At 51.9% G+C, this 25,879-nt stretch overlaps 1 protein-coding gene across 2 annotated transcripts in view; it reads right to left on the bottom strand.

The window, feature by feature from the left end:
- KIRREL3 (kirre like nephrin family adhesion molecule 3) overlaps positions 1-25,879 on the bottom strand; it is a 338,789-nt gene that overhangs the window by 39,522 nt on the left and 273,388 nt on the right. For both annotated transcript variants that reach the window (XM_075173085.1, XM_075173086.1), the window contains 3 exons: positions 18,367-18,524; positions 14,560-14,710; positions 9,036-9,141 (listed from right to left, as the gene is read on the bottom strand). In XM_075173085.1, the coding sequence (XP_075029186.1) occupies positions 9,036-9,141; positions 14,560-14,710; positions 18,367-18,524 (415 nt within the window). The remainder of the gene's footprint in view (positions 1-9,035; positions 9,142-14,559; positions 14,711-18,366; positions 18,525-25,879) is intronic.

Genomic DNA, 25,879 nt, shown 5'->3' with positions numbered 1-25,879 from the left:
GGGGCTGCCCCGGGTCCCCTTGCAGTCCCCAGCGAAGGTGTCCGGGTGTTTTTCCCCTGCGAGCGTGACACTGAGCCTGATGGATGTGCCCATGGACTTCACACCTCGTCTACAGTCGCTGGCTGCTCTGCAGTGTGTTTCAAACCCTTGACAGTCCCTTTTAAATATTAATAGCGATGTGATTGTCATTTAATAATGGCTTAATATTGCAGATCCCCCTTCCTTGGCAGAGACTGCTGGGGAGACAAAAAATGTGCCAATTAGGTAGCGGTCTCAGTGATCAGAAGCTCTGGGGAAGGCAGGGTACAGGGGGGATATTCACTTTTATTCTGGGCCTTTCATGAACGGGCAGAAGAAAGCAAGCAACATACCAAACACACCAACTCCCAGGAGACATTTTTCAAAGCCATCTGAATTTCATCTTAAAATATATTCAGGTCTTATAGTGCCAGAACAGGGAAAACGGCCGCTGCTGTGGCTTGGCTGCAGGCAGCGCCAGGCGTGCCCATTAAATGGATCATTTGCCACTTCTCCGTCAAAAGTTGCCAATGAAATGCATCGCCCTGAATCTCTGCATCAGCTTCCCACGATCCAATAATCCCTTCTGGCCTTTACAGCCTACGGATCTGTGAACATATTCTGCGGCAGCTAAATGGAAGAGGCGGGGACAACTTCGGTGTCATCGAAGAGTGTTAAACTTCAAATATGCCTTCCCCTGGCCTTTCACCCGGGAACAGAGATGTTGTGCACATCCAGAAGCCCATCTGACCGAGCGAAGGAGCTATGGAGAGCTAGCTGGAAGAGAGACATCTGCTCCCAGTGCCCGGGGTGATTTCTCCTTCTGCTCAATGATCCTGGCAGCACGAAACAATTCCCAAGACTCTTCCTACCCTAAGACCCGAATTCCTCAGCTCTATAGATGAAGCGTGTGGCTTCATCACGGCCAGCCGAAATAGGATGCATCCATCTACCAGCCCACTTGTCCTCACTGCCTGGAGATGGGGGTTGAATCCCTTCACTTGAATCCTGCTTTGGACGCATCCCTGGGGGTAACCCTCGGGCATGGGGGGACCCCATCCGAACAGGTCTGATCCCTGAGGAGTGAGCATGAGGAATTAGGGATGGGAACCCCCGGGTACCACACCCAAATCAATGACTCGCTGACCTTCACTCGGAGCTCCCTCTGCTACAACCACACGCCTAGGGCAGGGGCTGTCTCTTCTCTCTTGCCTTGGGGATCTGTTTTGGAGAAGTTGGGTCTATGTGTTGAGCCCGTGACTGATGGATGATGGATCTGCTTCTAGCAATCATCTAGCAAATCTAGCCACGTTTACTGGGGCAGTGAAGGTGCAATGATTCAGCCCAGCCAAGCAAGGGCTGGCTCATCCCCTCTTCCATTCCCCTTCCCTTTGAAAAGGCTCTCCCAGTCTTCTAATGCTCCTGGCTTTGCTTCTCTTCCACCCAATGTCACCCAGCAGCACGCACTCTTATCGACTGGCTCTTTGCCACGTAGCAAAGCAATGCCAAGCCACGAGGGAGCTGGTTCAAGAGTCTGAGCAAACTTCCAAACCTCAGCGGTGCCGTTTCCAGCAGGACATGGGGCATGCACTCTCAGAGAACTTGACTTCTCCGTGGCAGCCTGAAGCATCTCATGAATAAGTCTGGTAAGATGCCAGCAGATCCCACAACTGTGCAGACGAGACCCAAAGTAAAAAGAGCAGCAATGCTCTGTGGAGTTTGAACTTCTCCTCTGGGTTTGTTAAAATAAAATGTGGGAATGCTTCTACATGGAACGAATGCCCCTGAGATGGCACGGTGTAAGACAGGCAGGCCAAAGCACAGCTGACGTGTATCGTTATTTTCTCCACCTCTTCTCAGAGCTCCTCGATACCAGGTGCAATTTTTCCATATCTACCTGAACCCCAACAAAACTGCCACTTTCTCCCCTACAACCAGCAGCCAAAATACTCGCAGACCTGTACTTGGGCATGACGTACGGAGACAGCAGATCTGCTGAAGGTGCTTGGGCTCTTCATCCACATGTCTCCCTGAGGCTGGGTGGGAAATGCCCCCCCTGCATCCCAACCAGAGCCAGGACGCTGTGGAGCAGGCTGGAGGAACGGGACCGGCACTGGATCTCTTCCCTGTTGTTGCCCCTTTGCAAGAGCAACAAGTCACATCTTTTTGTTTTCCCCTGCGCAAAGGCAGAGGGAGGTGAGGACACTGTCTCCCACCAGGTGCATTCGAGCCCTACCGCCTTTAAAGAAAACCTCTTTAAGAAGCAGTTGAGTTTGGATTAATATTTGATGAGCGACAGCATGCCGTTGGTTGAAAGATAAAACAGTGTTTACCAAACAAGAAGGTCTTTTCTACAGACAGGAGCCCACTGAGTGAACAAATAATGCTCCTGCTGCAAGCCGAGCCATGCGGTGCGTCGGCGATGACGGTGGGGCTGAGGACAGAGGGATGCTGTGGGCTGGCTCCGAGCTCCGGCACAGCCTGACACCCTGTGATCCAGGAAGACGGCGTGGCTCAAGCCCTGACCTGCAGCTGCAGTTCACCAAGCCGGTTGATAAAGGAAGATCTTCACCCGTACTTGGGCAGGCGGCACCTTTGGCTTCAGCCCAACAGGGGGAGATGGAGCTTGCTTGGACCGCACAAAATGCAATCCCCTTTCTCTGATAGGATGGGGAAGAAGGGGGTGTAGCACCATTCCTGGGTGGCTGTGAAATAAATGCTTCGGTCAGCCCCTCCTGACCTCTGCTTCTGCTGCAGCATCAGCTCCCACGTCCCACACAATTACGGAGAGTTGTGCGTGTTGTTCAGAGCGGCCGTAATCAACGCCAGAGCCAGACGCCTTGCAGCAGCTGGGAAGGGATAGCTCTCTCTTTCCATCTACGTCTGTTTGTCTGTCCGTCGGTCCCACGCCTTATTTGGGAAGTGCAATGGTCCCCAGAACTGCGGCTGACGCTGGAGGGTGGCTCGAAATGTCCCCTCACCTCCGTGACGGCAAAGATAACATTATTTGCAAAGGTCTCTGCTAGCCTTGGGGGTGAGAGCACTGTATCCATGTGCGAGAGTGAGATATGTATTGCCCTGCCTGTGTACCAACTCCCCATCGCTCTGCAAAAGTAATCACCATCCGAGGAACCCGAAAGGCTGAGGGACTCTGCCTCTTGCAATATTAAACTTTCCCATTTTCTTCTGCCACTTTCAAGATTCTCTTTCTTACTGCGAGTGATAAATAATAACAGCAAAAAAACACCCCACAGACACACAACAGACATCAAAAGCCAAGAGTGGATTGGCAAATAGAGAGATCTGAAGTGAGCACAGAGGAGGCCTGGTTGTGAGTCGGTTCACGTAGCCCCGACTTCTGTTGCTTTCCATTAATTTTACCCACCATCACAGGTGGCAGAACAACGGCGACAGCTAATTACTCTCTCTCGCTTTCCCTTTCTTGCCCGTTTGCTTGCAGCAAAAGCAAGTCAGTAAATTCCCAAATCCCCCCCTCCCCATCCCAGCGTCGTCCACCGAGAGGCAGAGGCGCGGGGGAAGCGCGGTATCAGAGGAAGACGAGGCGGTGCGATTTGCCCGCGCATATGCTCGCTGCCCGGTGGAGCCGTTTGCTGCCGCTGCTCCTCCAGCCTGGCACCGTGGCTACGTGACGCTCTGCCTGCAAACGAGCTGGCAGAGGCAGGCAGCGGCTCGAGGCAAGGGGAGAGGAACGGGCAGCTTTCCCCCGCCGTCGTTGGGACACCAGGGAGCCTCTTTGGGCTTTCAGCCCGATGTCCGCGGCACTAAAGCAGATGGGGACACATCCATGGAGGTGCTGCCAAGCGGCCCAGGTCCCCTTGAGCCTTTCTCGAGCAGAAGATGCCACACCGGCAGCAGCGAGGGGTGGTGGAGCAGCGTTTTGGTGGGCTGAGCTGCTTTTTAGCTGCAAAGGGAACATGCTCCCAGGCAGAGGTGGGATAAATTCAGGCCAGATGGGGTACAAGACCCTATAGAGGCCATAGGATATGTCTGTGCAAAGATTGCTTTCCATGGTGAGAGGGAAAACATGCAAATGAGCAAAAACCCTGCTGCCAGGGTTAATTCATCCCCACGCCAAAAAAGCCCCGCTCACGCCTCATTGCGACACCTCGCCAGCCCTCTGCCCGACTCCCCCCACTTGCTTTTGGTGACACTGGCCTGTCCCACCTCCAAAAGCGAGTGACAGCCTAGGTGACATGGTGGGCGAACAAACCCCCCTGGGGAAAAAGATGTTCCTTGTCAAGGAATCGTGGCTGCCAGCGAGGGAGGAGGATTGGGGTTTCAGCTCCAGCTTCAGCTGCCGGGTGTCCTCAGCGAAGAAAAGGAGGAGAGGAACCGTGTCTCCAGCGAAGGACCCCCCTGCCCCAGCCCGCCTCCAACACCATGAGATGCCAGCAAATTTTAGGGTGGAGGGGTTGCGGCTTTTTCTCCGGTTAGAAAATGCCACCGAGGCCAAACATTTCGCGGAAACCTGTCAATTTTGACAAAATGTCATTAAATCCCCCCCCCCCCGCAGAAGAGAAGATGCGGCACAGGCTGTAACTTTCCATTCTGGCTCTGGGAGCAGATTGCTCCGAGGTCTCCTTTCTAACCGGGTTTTCCTTGCATTAAAAACCACACGTATGTGATATATTATATAAGAGAGCACAAAGAAAACCTCTTAAGGAAAAAGGAGCTGATTTCATCAAAGCTATATTCTCTATGGGGGGTTTGGGTGGGGGTAGAAGGAGATTTTTGTCTCCTGGGAAATTTTGTTGAATTTTGCTTCTTTTTCCCTTACCACCCTAACGAAGAGAGTGAGGGGTCCGTGCTTAAAACCCCAGGACTGGCTGATTGCTAAGGAGCAGCATGGTTCACGGATGCTTCCCAGCCAAGCATCTTTGGCTGAAGCCTTTGGGTGAGATGTTCGACCTCGCTTGCTTTTCCCAGCCAGAAAAACCCGGGGTGCAAACCCGATGCAAAATTCAAGCAAGGTGAATGCTTGCTCGTGTATTTGAAGCAGGGATGGCCCTGCGGAGCTGGCTGTGGATTTATGCCCAGAAAAGGGGATTTATGTTGTTTAGATATTTTTCCTTTGTGTTCAGAGCTGTTTACTGACAAACATATTGGGAGGTATTAAAAATAAACGTTGGCCGAAGACCAAGATCTGGTATCTCTATCTAAGGATGAGGGAAGCCATAGGAGATACATTAGAGTGGTTCTCTCTCCGGGGAGGAAAAAAAAAATCACACTTTGTCTCTATTGTTTGGTTTTTAAGGCAGAATTAAGTTCATTTTCACCAGTGACGGGGTCCTGAGTGGCCCTGGGGATGACACTGAGCTCATGTTCTGCCTTTTCACACCTCCAAGTATCTCAGTCCTGGGGCTTTACCCACCTTTCCCCCCCCGGTCAGCGGTGAGGTGCAGGGGGCTCCTTGCTGGGATGTCTCGCTCCGGAGGACTCCAAGCTTTGGTGCCACAACATCTGCTGCCTTTACATGGTTAGTGAAGAGCTTTGGGATCTTTTGGAAAGGAAATGAATCCCCCCCCAATCAATCAGAGCCATTAAGTGGAAGGAAGCCCCGCCGAGCGCTGCTGAATCCTGTTTGCTTGTCAGAGCGGTAGGGAAAAAGCATTGTGTGATCTTAACGGGTTAAGGGAACGTAAGAAATGAGAAACCCAAAGTGCTTGAATTTTTCATGCCTCGTTTTTGCCCCCCCCCCAAAAAAAACCCTTTTATGAGAAAGCATAACCTGAAAAAACCCGGGCAATTAGTTTTGATAGTAAATTCCACCACGAAACGCGTCACGAAGCCCTTTGCAGCAAAGCAGAAACCCCACAGCTCAGGCTACAGGCAGGGTGACGAGACACGGGGCCTCGGGGCGGGCGAGAGCAAAGAAGAGGGCCGCGGGCGGCATTTGCAGCTACAGGGGACAGCAAAAACCCTGCGCTAACGAGACAGCACCGAAGACGGGAGAAGAGTGGCAGGTCCATCTGCTTTTGGTGGAGAAAAGCAATCCAGCACTGTTCTGGCCAAGGGAAAGCCACGTACCCAGAGGATGGAAACACCCAAGAAGAAGGAGAAAACCCAGATGGGAGCCTTCAAGGCTGCTCCACTTGTACAGGGGATCAGCCCAGCGGGGGCTCAGGGATGATGCGGAAGCCCCTATTGCTGAGGATCAGGCTAGATGACCCGTCTTTGGAGCAGAAATTTTGTCAGGTTCTTGCCACCGGCCGGTTCCTCAGCCAAAAATGGTTGTTTTGCCTTCGACTGTACCAGAATCAATCACGGCGTAAGACCCACGTGGGACGTTCGCCCAGATCCTTCCCCATATTGTCACGCACTTCGTTTTCCTCCTCGCTGTAAATATGAAAACATGGCTATTCGTATCTTTGACATTAATTGACTTCTCAAATTAATAACTCTTCTGTGTAACTAAGAACGCAATTATTGCTTTTTGTGCTGAGAGCAGATATCCAGCCGGAAGGAATCGTTCCTACCAACAAACTTGATTGTACTAATTAAGCTGTATGAGCCTAACAGGAGGCGGGTCATGGTAACCTGTCCCCGGAGGTGCCTCCTCTGTTATTATCAACTGACGCTGTTGCAAAACCAGAACGGATTGCAGGCCTGCGCGTGCACGCCAATAACTTCAAGGCAGGAGTGATGAGGGGCCGGTTGCAGCGGTGGGACGGGGGTGTACCTGGTTGTTGTGAAATGTCTCCGCGTTGGCTCAGTCACAGGCCCTCCTGTCCACGAGCTGGAGCTAGGAGGCTGAGCACGACGCTCTCTTAGAATCATAGAATCATTAAGGTTGGAAAAGACCTCTAAGATCATCGAGTCCAACCGTCAACCCAACACCACCATGCCCACTACACCACGTCCCTAAGGGCCTCATCTACACGTCTTTTAAATACCTCCAGGGATGGTGACTCCACCACTTCCCTGGGCAGCCTGTTCCAAGGCCTGACCACTCTTTCAGTAAAGAAATTTCTCCTCATGTCCAATCTAAACCTCCCCTGGCACAACTTGAGGCCATTTCCTCTTGTCCTATTGCTGTCACTTGGGAGAAGAGACCGACCCCCACCTCACTACAACCTCCTTTCAGGTAGTTGTAGAGCGATGAGGTCTCCCCTCAGCCTCCTCTTCTCCAGGCTGAACACCCCCAGTTCCCTCAGCCGCTCCCCATCAGACTTGTGCTCCAGGCCCTTCACCAGCTTCGTTGCCCTCCTCTGGACACGCTCCAGCACCTCCGTGTCCTTCTTGTGGTGAGGGGCCCAAAACTGAACACAGGATTCGAGGTGCGGCCTCACCAGTGCCCAGTACAGGGGCATGATTACCTCCCTACTCCTGCTGGCCACACTAGTTCTGATACAGGCCAGGATGCCGTTGGCCTTCTTGGCCACCTGGGCACACTGCCGGCTCATGTTCAGCCGCTGTCGACCAGCACCCCCAGGTCCTTTTCCTCCGGGCACTTTCCAGCCACTCTTCCCCAAGCCTGCAGCGTTGCCTGGGGTTGTTGTGGCCGAAGTGCAGGACCCGGCACTTGGCCTTGTTGAACCTCATACATTGGCCTCAGCCCATCGATCCAGCCTGTCCAGGTCCCTCTGCAGAGCCTTCCCACCCTCCAGCAGATCAACACTCCTGCCCAGCTTGGTGTCATCTGCAAACGGACTGAGGGAGCACTCGATCCCCTCGTCCAGATCATTGATAAGATATTGAACAGGACCGGCCCCAGCACTGAGCCCTGGGGAACACCGCTCGTGACCGGCCGCCAACTGGATTGAACTCTTCTCCCAGAGGGTGATGACAACCCACCCTGCTTTCCATACCCATACTTTTGTCTGCTTAGACCAAGAAACCTTTGAGAGAAGGGGTGTTTTCTAATGCTAGCAGCCCTCATACCCATACCCACGAGCCCACGGCAGCGACTCTGCTCGGTGCAGAGCCATCTGCTCACCTTCTGCAGTGCACGAGACCGACTGAACGCAACACGGTGAGCGATGAGCCTCGCTGCTGCATTTGGTTGCGGTTGGAGTCCCGCTCAGCAATCCCTGCAATATCTTAATGAGTACTGATCAAGGGGACTGCCTTGGCGTAGGGGTGCAGGCAGGGAGCCCCACGCGCCGCCTTCATCCCCGACCTACTGCAGTTGCAAGCGATGCATTTTCTCCTCCTGCAATTCTCCCCCTGTGATGGCCTCATCAGCACCAAACAGCCCCTCGGCTGCTCGTGCCCTGCTCCCAGCTCACCGTGGCCAGTGGAGGGGCACTGAAGACCCCGGCTAGCAGCGACGATCCCACCCACTCAAGAAAAATGTCCCACTCAAGGAGAGCCCGTTCCCTATGTCCCCCCATATCTCCAGCCAAGCACCTCTGGCCTCTCTGAGCTCTGCTCCACACTGCTGGGGTTTACGACGGTTGCTGAAGGGTTACAGGGAGTCAGCAATGCAGTTGTATTGTTCAAATCATAAAAGAGCACGCAAAAAAAGAAAAAAAAAAAAAGGAATTTTCCCATAATAGACTTTTCACTCGGCGCGCTTTGCTCGTTATGTCCCCAAACAGATGGCTCCGCCAGCTCGGTGCCAGGCCTCTTAATCCACTCCAAAGCGCCAGTGAATCTCTGACCGAGGACTTGCTGCATGCAGCAAAACGTAGCAGACGGCGATCGGAGCCTTTCAACGTGGAACAACATCATCAAGGCAAGAGCAGCGTCGGGAAGCTGTCGGAGCAGGGATGCTGGGAAGAGGACAGCAGGTCTCTGCTGCTCTGTGGGGATCAGGGGCTGTGTCTGGTTCCAGCCGTTGCATCCCGGCCGGAGAACAGCATGGGGATGTGCTGGAACAACCACTAAGCAGTGATAAACATGGGAGCAAGTGGAATAGCCCCCAGAACCTGCAGCCAGAGCTGCTGAGCGCTCTTGGGTCACCTGGAGGAAATAACTTTGCACAGTGGGGAGCGTGAGAAGCTCTCAGCGGAGGGCCGGAACAAAATGCGTGGTGCCAGTGAGCAAAACCTTACCTGTACTGGGTGACGGCAGGGTTGGCCTTGGCGGAGCAGTGGAACTTGACAGTGTTATCCTCTAGGACCGGCTGCGGCTCCACGGACAAGTTCACCAGGGGTGGGTCTGCAAGGAGACAAGGACAAGTCCATGAGCGACCCGAAGACGTGGCACAGCATCCCCTTGCCCGCTGCCTGTCAGGCTTCTGAGTCTGGAAAGCAAAATTTGGTATTAAGACAACATGGCAAAAGCCCTGAAACTCCTTGGCGCTGTGATATAATGGTTAGGGCTTTGTAAGACAGGCTCATGTCACGCACACCGCTCTTGTCTTGGAGGGCTTCAGTAAATAAGACAGAAAGACGAGCCACGCACACCATTCGATGTGTGGCATTTCACTTAAAAAACCTTAATGCCGGCTCTGATTCCCGTTTAAGGAAATCAACTTGCGTGCTTTGAAAAGCTCCCATTTAATATCTCGCTGTGTAATGATGATCTTTTGTCTAGCCGCTAACTTGAAAGTGGCATTTCTGCTCTTTCATCAGCCTAATCATCTCTGCCAAGTCCTTATTGGTGTCACAGGCCTTTCGGTTCTTCCGACTGGTGCTCCGTTTGTATTCTCCTTTTTACATGATAAGCATCTAAAAGCTTTAGCGGATTTAGGAGAGCAAGCGAGAAGAGAAAAGGGTGCAATGTTTCGATGGGGCATAAGAATATCCAGAGTTGTTTTAATTTTTAATGACGTCTGAGAGGGGGTGTTAGCCCTCCAGCTTTAGGTTTTACAGATGGGACCTCATTTAAGGGCAAAACCAGAAAGAAATGGCCTCAAGGAGAGGTTTTCTAGGTGCCTGAAGGACCAGTTGTCCCATTGGAGGCTGCATTTGGGCTGTGGAGAGGAGCTGAGGCCAGCTCATCGGTCCATGCGGGTGGGCATGCTGGAGCCCAGCGCTGGAGAAGGGGTCAGCGTCGCAGGGCTGGAGGTGGCATGAGGGACATGGTTTAGTGGCTTAGGGACACGGTTTAGTGGCTTAGGGACACGGTTTAGTGGTGGACTTGGCAGTGCTAGGTTAACAGTTGGACTTGATGATCTTAAAGGTCTTTTCCAAGCTAAACGGTTCTACGATTCAATGATGCTCAATTTACTGCTCGGGTGCTGTGAAGCCACGAAGCCACGGCTCTAGGCAAGCTCAAGGAGTGCCATTGTGCTTAACTTAATAGAGACGAAAGCTTCCCTGCCAGCTTCTCCCTCCATCAGCTTCAGCTTCCTCCACCATCCACAAATCAGGATCCTGGAGAGACCTGGCTCTCTGGAAACTGCTCAGCGCTTTTGCTGGAGGGTAGGGGCTCTAACTGGGCACACTGGTGCGAGAACAGCTTGACTGCCACCTCTCTTCTGGGTACCGCTTTGCAAAGGTGATGGCAACGGGTGAAACCTCACGCGTAGGAGGAGGTGCGGAGGAAAAAGCGATGCGGTCCGCAAAGGTACGGGAAGGCTCGGCCCTGGCAGAGCTGCAGGGGAGGAGAGGGAAGAAGAAAGTCTGTCCGTGGGCCGAGAGAGCAGGACAGCACCCCAAGCAACCCTGCGTTATTCCAGCCTGTCTCTGCCCGGCGTGGGATGGGTCGGGATGCTCCCTGGCAGCAAGGCCACCAGCTGGGGATGAAGATGGAGTCTCCGAGGTGGCCTCGGCAGCGACCTTGGCTGGGCAGAGGCTCGGGCGAGATGGGAGAGGGCCGGCAGTGCCTCCTCCTCCGCCGCGTCCCCACCTCATTAGGCCCCGTGATATTTACCCAGCCAAAGCCCCGCTTTGTTGCGAGCAAAGCCACCTGCCTTCTTGATGGGAAATTATGACGGGGAAATTATAGGTATTTTCAATTTACCCTAATCTCATTTTAAAATGTGCAATTCAAATGACAATAAAGATGGGCGCAGTTGGGAATATAAATGAGCTTCCCTAACATAACAGCCCAGAGATATATAGTGGGCTCCTAATTCATTTGCAGGCATCCTGACACTTCCCTATTGTTATACAACAACAGCTAATCACCTTCCTTTGTTAAGTATGAATCACACTTCTCTTTAGTAGCTTCCCCGTTGTTTGATGGTTTAGTAGCTGTGCCTACGATTTACAGAGGAGCCTCTTTGTATTAAAATGAGCCCGGCTCCCCCCTGCACTCAAAAGAAAAAAAAAAAAGGAAGATTAAAAAGAAAAAAAAAAGAAAAAAAGAGCAAAGGAAATGAATTAAAGTCTTTGATCTTGCCTTTCACAAATGGGATTGGGCTTTCTAATATTGCGGTAGCTTCCCCGCGAGGCGGCGGGTGCCGCGGATAGCGTGAGTTTGTGCGTGTGAGCGTGTTTTGGGGCATTTTAAAGGGGGAAGAAAAAAAAAAAAGAGACAAATTGTAACTCATCAGAATGTAATTCCACTCGGTGACAATTATAATTCCTGCCTGGTTTCTTGTAATTAATTTGAATGATGGAATCAGATAGAGCTAGCCTACCGGCAGCCGGGAGGAGAGCATGCATGCAAATGCTCGCACGCCCAGGTACCACGTATCCCCGCGAGCACGCTCGCACCAGCATCGCTCCTCACCAGCCGTGCAGCCAGGGAGGCACCCGAGCAAACCCCTCCGCTCCCACTATTTTAAATTAGCACCTGGCAAATGATCGCTGGGGTCACGGGCTGAGCTCCACGGGCTGCAGGGCAGCGTGCTGGCTCTTGCACTGCTGCCTCTTGGGCAGACCCCTCTCCATGCTCCTCTCCCCTCCGGACCCTCATTCGAGCCCTTCCAAACCTCTACCCCGAATCCAAAAGCAGCTCGTGGGCCAAATGAGCAGGAATGAGGAGCTGGAAGCAGACTAAGATGCCTCTTCAGCTCTGGGCTGAAGTGGGAAGCACAAAAGGGAATAAAATACTCCAGTGCTACAAGGATAAACACAGCAGGAGACCCTCCAACACAGCGACATGGCCCTCGGTTTGCTCATCACCCTGGTCCACAGACCCTCCACGTTCTTTCTCCTGCTCCCACCTCCTGCAAAAAATACAGAGGCGGTCAAATCCCTTCTTGCCATGAAAAAAAAAAAGGTGTAAAAATGAGCAACTGCACATGTGTGTGCAGAGGCTTGGAGCAAACGGCTTTGGATAAGCAATAACCCTGCTCCTCCCCATCCCGGCACGCTGGATGTGCATTTCCATAGAGCCACTGGGCTCTGGCAGTATAAATAGTTTATGGCATATCAAACTATTAAACATGATTTTAATCCCACTTGTGATGTTCGGCGCATAACTCACAGGAGGCTGACTTTGATGTGGCTGGTGGAACGGAAATCACATTGAACAGATGTTCCAGCTGGAGTCGCTTAGTGTTTCCATTACAGACCCTGCTCTGGGGTTTTTTCTTTTTTTCAGTTCTTTTCTTTTTTCTCCCTTTTCTTTTTTTTTTTTGGAAGGGGAGGGGTTTGTGACTCAGCTATTTCATGACTGCTAAGATGGTCAGGCAGTGCCTGCATGAGATTGATGGGAGCCAAACTTCAACTTTGCATCAGCTGAAAGAGGATATTCTCTCCCACCACGCGCATACACCCTGCCTAGGAAACAACCCCCACCCTGGGCGCTTCTTTGCTGAGTGTGAACATTTTTGATGCTCTTTTGAGTCGCAAAAAAAAACGAAAGCAAGAGGAGTGATTTACCAGGCTGCTGCTTCCTGGGAGGGATTATTTTTGGTTCCCTGGGATTATTTTGCAAGGCCGTCTCTTTCGAACCGTGCAGCTGGGCCATGGTGTGAACAGCGGAGGCAGAGATGTGCGGGCTCCAGGGTGAAATGCAGCAGGTTGTGCGGGGCTGGGGAAAGCTCACCAGCCAAAACCTGCTGCCCACCTCCTTATCCTTGCAGAAACCACTTCTTTTCCCCTCAGGTGCTGCTTCTCGGCTAGCTGCTGGAAGAAGACCCACGGGAAGGACCTCCTTTCATCGCCGGGGTGGTGCAGAAGCGTATGCAGCCTACCTTGCCTTTGCAGCCAGCCTTGCTCAGGGCTGTTCCCCCAGGAGAAACGAGTGGCCCAGACAATTTTTGCTTAAGAAAATTACCTTTAGCTCTTCACAAAGTGAAAGCAGCCAATTGCCTACCAGGTTGAGATTGAAACCTAATGGACTAAGAGTAGCTAAAGCAGGCTCTCGCATCCGGGACGAAATCCACCCCACCGCAGGTTGGCTAATCCATCTTGGTATTTTTCTATCCTTTCATCACCCATCCAGCACCGGGAAATTGATATCCTCATTAGACCCCATTAAGAACAACATACTTTTAATAGCTGGATAGGATATTATTGTTATTACTTTCACAGCATGCAGTATTTAATGGCTCGGAGTGGAAATCGGTGTTCTTTATTGGGTCTTTCTCTTTTCAAAGCAGATTCCATCAGGCTCAGGAATTCAGCTCATGTCTCCTGCCCCGCACTGTACAGCACAGTGTAATGATGTCTCCAGCTTTGCGTTGTTTGTGAGAACGCGTGTGCGTCTCCAGCTATTGTAACTGTTTGCCGGCTGTGAAATAACCCATGCTATTATCTCATTTTATCTGGCCGGTTCTGTCAGGACATGCTATCCAGCGACCCAAGAGCCTGTTAATCTTCCGGCAGCAAAAGCTGGAAGTCTTAAATGGTGAATTTTCTGCTGTGCTTGAGTTTGTTCAGCCAGTTTTAATTGGGCTCTGGAAAGCAGCTGGCATGCTAATATTGAACACCCTGCATTTGCAAATTGTTGGTAAATACAGCTGCAGGAATTGTGTGTGCAAATGAAGCCCCGCTGGAGGGAGGTCAGGATGAGCCCGAGAGCAACAGCTATTGCAGGGGAGGAGGGAAGAGATCTGTGAAACGTGAATTTTTGAGGAAGGAAGATTTTGCTTCATGGCTTTACAGTAAAGGGTAAATGAAGTGGCTCTCGACACACGCCTGTCCCATCAGATGGTGATTGACACTAGCTGTATGTCACGGGAGGGAGACTTCCCACCGGTTAGGTGTCTAACATGCCATCGCAGTGGAGAACAATACAAAAAACTTACTGTTGAACAGCTTGTAAGACTGGAAACGTGTTTCTGAACCAGAAATCTTAATGGGCCTTATCTCTGCTACTGGCCGTGTCCAGAGATGTTGCTTTCTCAGCCAAGGACATTTGGGATACATCCCTGCTCCAGAGACCCCAGAGGCCTGGATCAGGGCACAGGGTCCGTCCACGTGCAACGCCCACCGGCCACCCAGAGCATGGCAGCTGGTGCTGCTTTTGCTCAAAACCACGGACACAAGATGCAAAAGCGGGGAAGCAGCCCGTCCCCGTGGGTGTTGGTGTCCCTCTGGTGCCCCAGGCAGCTCAGGGGAGATGAGATGTCTTGCCTCTGACTTCCCCGTATCGATGTACCGGTAAATCCCAATAAAGGGAAACCCCCAAAACCCCAGCATCCCGCTCCTGCCTGGAGTCAGACCCATGCGGGCAGCCCTGGGGCAGCGATGGAGAGAGCAGGGAGGCTGGGATCACAGCCCGCCCTGTACTCACGCTGGATATCGATGGTGACGGAGGTCTCCTTCCCGCTGGGAATGGCTTTGTTGGTGGCGCGGCAGACGATGCTCTCCCCGTTCTCAATGTCGGAGGGGGCGACGAAAAGGGTGCTCATGATACTCTCCCTCTTCCCGTCACGGAGAAGCGTCTGGGGAGGGAGAAACAGAGATGAGAAAAGGCGGTTTCCTCCAGGAGAGGGGTCCCTTCCCCTGGCCAAGAGTCGTGCCAGGCTCTGCACACACACAGCTGGCCCTCGCCCCTACGAGTTTCTCAGCCAAGCGGCGCGCTCTGCAATAACAGTTCCTCTGGCTGGAAGCTGCCGAGAAGCCTTAGGGGAACGGCATAGACAAATTTCACTGCACTTCCCTGGGAATTGGGCACTTAAGTCCCATCTGCTTCCCTCCAGCCCTGCTCTGCCTAAACCTGGGAATCACAGCTCCAGCGAGATACATGTCACCCACCGTCCCAGGAAAGAGGGAGCCGGGGGACAGATAGGGCAAGCGGCTTCTGGAACCTGCTGTCACCTTCTGCCAGGTGAGTGCAAAAAGCTGCCCGGGCCGCTTTACGCAGCGATGAGCGGTGATGCCGGCTGCCAGCAGCACGGGACTGATCCTAGCAGTGGTCCAGACCAGCCCACAACACCTCTCTGGCTCATGTTGTGCTGGTGATCACTGTGATGGACACCCAAGGATGCCGGAGGTCTAAAACCTCGAGCCTGGTACAGCAGTGGTTAACCAGCTCTATCTGCTCAGCCTTGGCACCTTGTTTCTTCCCTGGACTTATCTGACTTTGACTTCCAGCCGTGGTGCCCTGCCATGCCTTTATCGGTGAGCCCCGGGAGCTCTGCCTTATCAAACTCCTAATCCTCCTGCAAGTTCTTACAGACCGCGGTCACGTCACCCTGTAGCCCTGTAAACCAACCTGATCGAGCCCTCGGAGGCTCTCAAGACGTTGCATGGTTTTCAATCTTTTAATCATTCTCTGGGCTTTCCTCTGACCTCTCCCTGGTTTATCAACATCCTCCGGGGACCAGAAATGCCAGAAACACAGCTTTTCCAGCCGTTGATAATAGTGGTAAATGCCCACGGATACACCCACCCCATAACTATGTATTTTGGACCCTGTGAGGCAGTTTTTCTCTCCGAGTCTGTAACCTTCAAGGTTCCTCCTCTCAACATAAGACAAGCGCTTTATTGAGTTATAAACATATGGCAGCAAGACTAATGCTTTCACCACCTGGGTTCATCGTGACACAGCGTTCATGCGTAGAGGTTTGTGTCTCCGTCAGGCACTAGACAAGGAACGGTGCTGAGAAATTGTCACCACAATCAGCCCAGAAGCTGGGGAGAAGCAGGACCAAGACCTATTAGTACATGATCGTTAGGGCCTGAGTGTACCAACAATCCTTAATTTCCCTGACGAACCTCATCTGGGGCACCTACCCAAGAGCTCTTCACCCATAAGCCCAGGAGCTGTATTTAAACTCTGGCTCTAGCTCAGGCTTTGCTTTGGGTGTGCTGATGTGGACCTCATGACTATGGACTTTCTGGAGCTTGCTGTGCTGTGGTTGACCCTGCTACGACCACCAAACCCGCTCTGTTCCTCTGGTGCTGTGCCTTTGGTGCGAAGGATGCTGCCCTGTGCTTGCTTTATTGTCACCCTGGGTGCCCTTCCCTTGTGGAACGGCCCCACTTTTGGTGCTGAGGATGTGGTGAACCCTAAGCCTGTCTGGGACCTTCCCCCCACGGTGCCCCTGAGCTCTGGGTTAGCCTCCAAACCCTGCAGGATCCTATAATACCCCCTATGGCTATAGGGACCATTCCCTGTCCCCTTCAATAGGGTAAGTATGGGGGTTTTCAGCCAGCTATGGCTATTCTGCACTGCCTGGCTGTGATTGCAGGGGGGCTGCATATTAATCAGTTGGTGGATTGGAAATTCAGAGCAACAAAGAAATTATCACTCAGTATAAATGGCTTCAGGCAATCAATAACCTGAACAGTGCTTCTTCTTGGTTGACTGGAATATCTGGATAAAATGAAATCTGAGTTGGGTTTTAGTTTTATTGAAAAAGCAGAAAGAGGAAAACTGAAGAATGATCTTAAAGGCAGCCCCAAAAGGGAAAGATTTCTCAGACCCCCAAAAAATCAAAACTTGCTGTTCCAAAAAAGGCTAAAATCGGCCATGAGTTTTTCTGAAGGGTGTTTTTCTTTTTTAACATTTCACAAGGTTAAGACAGTCACAAAAATGGTCAAGTTAGGGTTTCTGGAGCATGTGTGGGGACTGGGTGCTTGAGGTGACGAGCTCTGACGCAGCTGGTGCTGGCCAACCACCCCTGTGCATGCCTAGCCCCGGAGCATCACTTTTCCCTGCTCGTGGCAGGGAAGCATTTGTGGAAGGGCTTCATGAAAAATCTCCGGTAAGTCAGGAGAAACCGAGGTTCAACATCACCAGATCAGTCAACACCATCCCTGCTTCCCCCAGGCAGAACAGGGCTCCCCTTCCTGACAGCTGCTTAAAATGCCATGGAAATCTCCGTACTGCATGTGAGATGGAGCTGCAGCCTGAAAGCTCTGCTTGGGAAGATTTTTTTTTTTTTTGTCGGCAATATTTTAAAGAAAAATAAAGGAGGGGCATTCTTTCTTCTCTGATAGCCATCACTTGTGGGTCTGAAAGGGAAAGGGTTTAAATGTTGGCTCCCCGGGGCCAGGTCTGAGCAGTCTGCAGTGGAGAGGAAGGCTTGGGTTGAACAGACTAAGTTATAAACAACTGCATGTCAATGGCCTGGCTTTTAATTAATTCCACTTGATTTGAGAGAGGAAGAGGTCAGTTCTCTCTGGCTTTAATTAGTGCTGCCTCTCGCGTTGCAGACAGGGAGAAGGGGCAATTTCCCCCTCTCCTCACACCCGTCAGCTACAAGGAAGGCGCTCAGCTTCAGCTGAGCTATCAATGGGCGCTGCGGGGGGACAGGGAGGAGGAGAGGGGGGAGTTTTGCCTCCCCTGCTTTTCCAGGCAGATCGGGATGCGGCTGGGTGGAGGCTTCACAGCGGTAGCAGAGGGTGAAATGTTTATTAAAAGATCTTGAGAGGAATGCCTTTGACTCCTGACTTTGAAGTTTGCTTGCATTTACAAATGGCTGCAAACTGACCCATTTTACGTCTCGGATTTTGTTCTTGAGAAATTTTCATTAGAAATGTCAAGTGTTACTGAATCTTTAGCACTTACCAGACATCAGGCATTTATAAACAGGAGAACATGTGGGTACGCGTTCTGAGTACACTCTTGATTGCTCTTTGATGTTTTTCCTTTATGACCCAATAAAGGCTTTCCGTTTAAATTAAAAAATGCCAACAACCCTGACAATTTTCCATGGAAAATTGCAGTTGGAGGAGGGGACATACGTCACTGCAACCACCTTTCGATCCGGAGGTTCTGCTAGAGCCAAGGCCAGGTCAGTGGGGCTGTACGCAGTATTAACACCACACTCAGGTGGGATTTTGGGGGGAAAAGTGGGCATGCCAGGCAATTATAAGCTGTGAGAGGGTACAAAAAGCCAGCCAGATTCAGAGCAGAGCCCATTTTGGTGACAGTTTGTAGTTTCTCGCTTGCATCCTCCTGACTGCTTTCCTCCCAGCCTCTCCATCGGGAAGGTCGTACGGGGTGATGTAGGGTGAGAGTCCCAGCTCTGCAGAGCTGAAGGCACTGCCCTAGATGTTTTGGGGCTGTGAAGAGTAGTGCCAGGCCCGGTACACCTTTCTGAAGCCAGGGAAGAGCACAGCACGTGTCCCCAGCCCCATCCTGCCTCACCTTGGAGTAGGTGGCTCCGTTGATGACTTCTCCTTTCCGCATCCAGATGATGGAGGCTGCTGGTTTGGCGTTGTCTGCATGGCAGGTCAAGTTGAGGGGGTCTCCTGCTCTCAGGCTGATGATGGGCCCCCCCATAATGATAGGATCGTCTGGAGGAACTGCAAGGAAAAAGCACAGAGGAGACAATGTCATTTGCTAGCGTTAAACCAACCTTCCTGGAGTTACCTGTGGGGTCTGGGCCACCAGGACTGGACCGGGACCTCTCAAACCTCTGCAGTTGGCTTTGATGTGGCTGTGGCAGCGTGCAGCCCCATCTCACCACGTTAGAGCCGGCTTGCCTTTTGCTGCTCCCACGCAAGCCGTGCCCCGGATTTGAACCACACCAGCAGAAACCGGCTGAAGTTTCAGGGGGGACACAGGGGGCTGCCTGAGCTTTGCAGTAACATGAAGGATCAAGCCTGCGGTGGAGAAATCCACCGAGGGCTACTAAATACTCAGAAACACCTCTGGGCCAGGGTGTCCCTGAGCTGCAAACTGGATGGAGAGTATTTGAAAGAAATATCCCTGCTTGCTGGCCCTGTTCTTCTGTTTCTCCCCAGGCAACTATAACCGGCTGCTGCTTGGACACAGGGTACGGGGCTCGGGGGGGGGGCTTTGGTCTGACCCCTCTTCCTCTGACTGCAAATTAGAAGGTAGGTGAGAGCGATTTGGAGAAGAAGGGCAAGGGAGCTGGGTTCGGACTGTTACCTATTGCACTCAGGGGGAAACAGCTTATTATGGGCATCAGGAGCGTGGTTTCCAGACCGCCTGCCTTTGGAGAGGGCTCCCGTGCCAGCCCTCCATCACAGAGGGATGGAGGAACCCCTGGGCGCTCCCTCACCCTGCTTTGATTTCCCTGTCGCGTTCTCTCATCGCCTGCGCTGCTGCCTCGCCGCGCAAAAGGTTGTGAAACTCCTCTCATTCGGTCAGACTCCCTCTCACCGCGGTGAGTCTTTTAAGCATCTCCCTCTGTGAAAGCAGATTTTGCTGGGGATGTCAAGGAGACATTTAAGATCTCAACTTGCCTTTGAAGCCACCTCAGCCTGACAGCCTGTGCGAGGCTGCATCCTCATTACGGGACTCGGCTTCGCTGGTATCGCGCAGCCCCTGGGCATCTGTTTCTTGTGTTGAGAAGCACTTCGTGCCAGAGACAAGGAGGGATGGAAATAGGGAAGCAGGAGACGAGGGGCACCTGAGCATGGTCTCCTCTTTTTGTGACTAGCTCTTGAAGCCTGGCATCTCTAAACACCCCCGGCATGGTAAGAGATGGGAAATCCAGCTGGAGAGAGGGGCTGCCCTTCCATCCTGCAGAGAGGACCTTTCGTCCCCGCTACCCTGCTGGGGTCTGCTCTAGCCAAGACCTGCTCTGAAGATGGAGAGGTCTGTAGAGCTGTCAGTCTAGCTCTTCCCAACCACATCCTTTGGGCAATGAAATACAGGTCTTGCTACAGATAGACATGTTGCCCAGCCACCTCATGGCCCGTTTCAGGAGCTCTTGGGGCCCACGCAGCGTTGGGAAGCCAGCAGAAACGTGGAGAAGACAGTGGAAAAGCATCCCCGTTGCAGCCCCTCTTGCCCAAGCGGAAGAGCTCACGCTAGCAAAGGGCGTAGGAAGAAATTGCTGCTTCAAACCCAGCTCGGGAGCAGGTGGCAAAAGCCTCCTACCCTTCAGCATCCTTACTGAGGGGATGCAGCTGGGGGAAACCTGCCAATTTTCCACTTTTACTGAGGGGATGCAGCTATGCTGCCAATTTTCCACCAAAGCGGAGCTGCTTTTGTTACAAGTCAGCGCTGTTTTCCCCCTCCCTGAGCTGGTTGAGCCACGCAAAAACGAATGTCGAAGTTGGGCTCTGAAATCTCCAAGTCCACCTCTGCTTCTGCTCCTGAGCTACCCCGGCCTTTTAGCTGGCCGAGAAATATTTCAAAACTCCTCGCTGGTTCTTCCAGCGCTGGGCTGAATTCAGGAGATGGAAAAGGGATTATGTTCCTTGACAATTCAGAGGTGGCTGCCTGCATCGGCACAGGATTTGTAGGCAAGGCAGATGTGCTGGTTGCACACAAGGCTGGTCACATACACATCTGCCAAACGCTGTGAGTAATGGGATTTTGCAGCTCAGTGGGTGGAACCCAGGGACTGGGGCAGGGGGGGGAAGCTTTTCTACATGGATCCAAAATGTACTTTTTTTTTTTTTTCAGGCTACAAGAGTGAAAAAAAAAATGTGAAAAATCTGTGGTTTGGGTTAGTTGAAATGCGTCAGCCCCTGAATATGAAAATGTGGAAAATTCTGCTTAATTCTGATGCTATTTAACTAATAAGAAAGGATTTCTTCCCACTTTTTGAAAAACAACCCCTTCGTTGGATGAGTTTATACTGTTTTTAAAAAAACACAATATTTTTCAATAGTTTTTTTCCCCTCACTGAAGCTGTTAATTGAATTTGACCTCAGCTTGTAAAATATTGGAAATTCATCTTGTGGAGCAGGGAAAAAACCCAATCGACAAGCCTTTCTCTGAAAAGCATCTCGGAATTAAATGAAGGGACTTTTATGGTGGGTTGTTTAATACTCCTGACTGGTGTCCTGTCCCACTGGCTGACATCTGAAGGCTTTTTTTTTTTTGCAGTCACTGCCTTAACATCACCCCCCCAAAGCAGTCCAGCCTGTCCCTGGGACATGGGACAGGGCACAACCTCATGCATGGAACCGCTTGTCCTCCCTGTGCCAGAAAACCTTGTTTTCTAACCTGTTTTGCTCCTGTTTCCCTCTATTGGATTAGCAGCAAGACTTGGGGAGCTGCTTACGGAGCTGAGAGAGGATGGGTCCTGACTACATCTTCCCAAGTAAGCGGTGATCATCCCCCAGTTATTCATGGAGCCATGAATTATTGATGGTCTCCAGGTTCTGTAACCAGGGGATCTGGCTGGGGAGGAGAAGGTCTGATGAATAGGAAGCAGCAATGTCTCTCAACAGCTCTAACTTCTGCAGAATGAAGGATGGATGTATTCTTTCCCCAAACTCAAACTCCAGCTTAGGAAAGGAGGAGGAGGAAGAGAAGAATGAAAGATAAAAAGAGAAGAAAGAAGGGAAAGCAAGAAGCCAGTAGCATAGAGCCATGATCCATTATTCATCCTGTGCTCCCAGGATTGGTTATTATTATAAGGCACCACTACAGAATCCGGTCTCCTAATGTTTAATCACGTAGATGTAGAAGTGCTAGCCTTTCTGATTAATGCAGGGATATAAATAGGAAGAGTTGTTTGGGATTGTGGGGGGTGGTTATTCCTGACAGCAAGGAAAACGGCGTTAACCTTTACATGCCTGGAAAGTTTAAATAGAGAATGAAAGAGAAGGGATCCGTGATGGCTCAAGCCCACAAGAGTAGGAACAAGCCAGAGGGATGGACGGCATGCAGCTGCTCATGAGGAGTCCAGACAGGTTATCCCCAAATGGGACGTTGCACCGAGACCTTCTGGGGTGGGAGGTGAAACGCCCCAGCAGAAGGTCTCCTGCTCCTCACAGCGCACTCAGCTGGAGAACCGTTCTTTTCTTCACTGCAGACAAAACTTTCCAAAGAAACAATGACAAGCTTCTCCCCATCAAAACCCCGATCTGTCAAAACACAGAGCTCGCTGAATATTTTTAAGCCAGCCTTGGACAGGCATTAATCTCTTCTCCATAGCTGTGGGCTGCTTGGATGAGTAAGGACAGCCTGGGGTCCCTGCCCCTTGCCCGTAGGAGTGCTTTGGGAAAAGCACGTTTTACAGCACATCAGCATAAAGAAATACAAACAAATGAGCGTTGCTCTTGGGCTGTGCGTTCAGCAACTTCTTAAATTAGTTGGCTAGTTAGAGGCTTTCCTGCACACAGTCCCGCCTGCAAGACTTAACTGTATGATTAATCAATGAGACCACGCAGAATTATTCAGTGCTGAACTAATACCCCAGCAGCTTTGGCTAAGGAATAACATAGATGTCTCTAAATGCTCCTGTCAGCTGGACAACGTTGTGGCGAGCAGACAGATCCTCAATTATTAGCAATATTTATTGAGATAACAAGATTCTCCAGGCAGGAGTCAGCTCTCCAGCCACCAGCACTTCTTCCTAATTAACGCTGACTGCTTTTTTTTTTTTTTTCCTGTTGATGTGGCTGGTACCTCCTCGCTGTCGGGTTGGTGTAACGAGCCTCCTCTTCTTGGGACAGTGTTAACAGATTGAACCCCAAATGCTGACTGGTGGGGAAGGATCGCCCAGCTGCGGCGCTGGAGAGGCAGATACCGAGCGGCCCCTGAGGATTGCTCTGAGCCGTGTATCTGCAGGTAACGTTCAGCTGATGTTAGGCTCGGCACAAGCGTCCCCCTGAGGAATGAGATCCCTGGGGTAAGGCATTGCTCATCTTCCCTCTGGGGTCTGGGCTCATCTTACATCTGTGTTAAGCAAATAACAGTGACCAGAAGATGCTCTTGGTGATCACAACATGCTACCAACCATTGGAAGCTGCTTCCTAGCCCCAAAGCTGAGAGCCTAAGTGTAGACCAAAAGCATCCCCAGCCCTCCGCAGTGGTTTGCTAACGGTACGTGGTGGGCCAGCTACCTTCCAGTACGAGGCGGCGCTCGGTGAGAACACGAGGCCCCACGGAGACGACGAAGCCAAGCCGAACGAGGGTACGTTTGCTCCTGTATTTTGACTCTACAGTAAGCAAAGCCTGGGGAGCCCCAGGGAGATGACCTGGAGGGATTCAGCTGACCCTCTTGTGCAGCAAGGGTGGATCTGGAAGCTTTGCTCTGGTGCGGCGAAGTGTTTGTGTATTCAGGCATCGCAGGCTTGTCAAAGAGGCATGTTTGCCTCTTGTAGACAAGTCAAGCTTATGAGGGCATCACAGTACGCTTGCTCTGGGTGACTGTACCCAGGCGCTGCCCTGATCTGCATCAGCTGCTCGCTGCGTGGGAGTTTTTGCAGTACAAACCCTGCAAAGGGTGGTTTTTTTCTTTGCAAATCCAATCTCTGCTCCAAGCTGGGGCGTTTTGAGTCCAGGTTTGCTGGCTGGCGAGGTGCTTGTGAAAGAAGCAGGATTCAACCTGCAGCCTCTGTGGTCTCCTTACCTTCCCAGGAAGGTCCTGTCCTGCTCCAAAAAGGAGTAGGTACTTGCCCTCCGCAAGTGGTCGACACAGCAAGAGTGGCAGGGTGTTGCTTTGACAATAAGCTCGGTGTTAATGACGTTCAGCAAAACGAGGAGTTAATTAGCTGCTGTATGATGTCTGTACTCCACTTGGGACTGGCACATCCTCTCCTCTTCTTGATAACTGCAGGGAACTGCCTCCTCTTTGAAACCAACCTCTGCTTTCCCCTTTCCCTGCCAGCTTTGGGGGTTTTGCAGAGGCCAGTGGTGTTGCTCTGCAAGATGCTCCTGCGATCTTTGGGGGGGTTTGGCCACACTCATGCATGTCAAACCGAGTTTGGGACAGACACAGAGAAAGGCTGCGGAGCTGATCAAAGGGAAAGAGCAGCTTTCCCACCCGGTGAGATCAGAATAGATTGGCTTGTTTAATTTGGCAAAATGAAGGCTGGGAGACTATGACTGGTTGCAGTGAAAGAACTGAGGGAAGGTTGGGAGAAGACGAGGGGGAAAAGCAGGAAAATTTGGACACCGGGGAAGAAAGAAGGTTCTCTCTTTCCTCAGGTATCTAGGATAGCTTCCCAAGAAGAGGAAAAGGGGCTAGAAAACAAAACTGCTTTTAGGATGGAGCTTGCTACACTGGATAAGAGAATCCCCTTATCGGGATTGTGTTTCTGGCAGCAGTTTTCCAGCAGACTGCCTAGGGTCTCACTGTATTATCAAGCCTGAAGGCTACAAATTGTGAGAGCCTAAACCACTGCAGAGCAGCTTACAGCTACATGAATGTTTAGCTTTTCATTTATCAGGACTTTACACATTTAGGATTCAGATTTCCAGCAGCTCTTCAGAGCTAAGAAGGATATAAACAGGCTCTTAGGTTTTGTCCAACGCTTTAAAGGCTGAGATTTCGCTGTGTCTGAGTGCTGTCATGGGTTATGTTTTTCAGGGCAGCACTAACCGGAGACTTATGGCAGATCTGTGGGGCTCGGTGACCTGAGCTCCGGAGGAAACCTACTCCTGGACTGCAATTGCATCTTCCCCCTCAACCATCTTGACATGCATCCATTCTACCTCTCCCCTTCCCGATGCAATTAGGATTGCAATCCCTTTGCAGATGAGGAGCTTTGGCAGGTAAGGAAAAAGGGACAATACAGAGCAAGCGGTCTGAGTTTGCAAACGGGGTCAGTCGCAGGGCTGAGAGTCCCGATTCCAACTCATAATATTCCCTCCTCCAAGCACGACCGACCAGATTTTCCTTTGCATCCTACATCTGAAACCTGGAGATCATTTCTGTCCGCAGGCTGCCCAGAAGGATGAGGCTCAACCCTTCTGCAAGAAAAACAATCAGCGAAGCTGCCTGCGTCCTCCTTCCCTACCTAAAGCAGGCTGAAAAAATTCAGTCCCTGTTGCACACTGTCAATTTACAGAGGCCACGCTGGCTACGGTGCCAACGCTGGCATCGCTTCAAAGCATACAGCCTCCCACCCGCGTGCTGCCAGCCTCTGGCCCTGCTGAGATTGGCGTGGGATGGAAGGCTGGTCGCTTGGAGGACGCCTACGTGACCGGTACCCTTCCTGCATCCCTCCCACGCCGAGCCCTGGCAGGGTCACCCACCCTGGGAAGGGTGCAGACGGGATGGGGCTCTCGTGTGGCAATGGCACGGTCCATGCAATAGGGACAAGTCTTAACGAGCGGCCTCAGGGTCCTTGCTCGGCCGGGGAGGGATAGCAAGAGGGGGGGATGTTATGTCTGGAGGTCTTCTGCTGTTCCTCCGTGTCCAGCCCGCATCTACCCCTGCCTGATGCTGCTCCGCTGCTGGAGCTCTGCTGCCTCGTTCTTCTCGCTGACCCAAGGGAGCGGAGCCTGGACGGCCTGAGAAATGCAGGGCAGCTGCGGGTGCCCTCGGAAAGGCGCCTGGCTGCTGCCGAGTGAAGAAGGAGAGGAAACGGATGCAGGCGAACAGCACAGCCTGGGGAAAACACCGCTAAAAAATAAATCAAAAGAAACAAGGGGAGCAGGGAGAAAAATCGTGATGAAAGTTTAAATAGTGCATCTCTTTCTCAGTCCTATTTGTCTAGTGGCACTTCAGGGCGCGTGTCTGAGCGGGAGGGAGGGTGGCTGGGCTGCCAGCAGCGATGCCTCCTCTCCGTCCCGGGTGGACGCACAGCGATGCTGCCCTGGCAGCTGGCGGAGGGGGACAGCTCAGCACCCAAAGCACCCTGCATCCCTCTTTCCCTCCTGTCCGTCTGCCTCTGCAGCTGAGCGTGGTGCAGGGACCCTCCTCACATTAAGAAGCTCGCGGGGAAAAAAACTGCTAATATTTCCTAAAACTTATTTTTTCCCCCCTCTAATGATTTATCTC

Source organism: Calonectris borealis, chromosome 24 (genome assembly GCF_964195595.1).
Source record: "Calonectris borealis chromosome 24, bCalBor7.hap1.2, whole genome shotgun sequence".
Lineage (NCBI taxonomy): Eukaryota > Metazoa > Chordata > Aves > Procellariiformes > Procellariidae > Calonectris > Calonectris borealis.
Note: the sequence above shows the minus strand (reverse complement) of the source record. Positions and strands in the feature narration are given on the sequence as shown.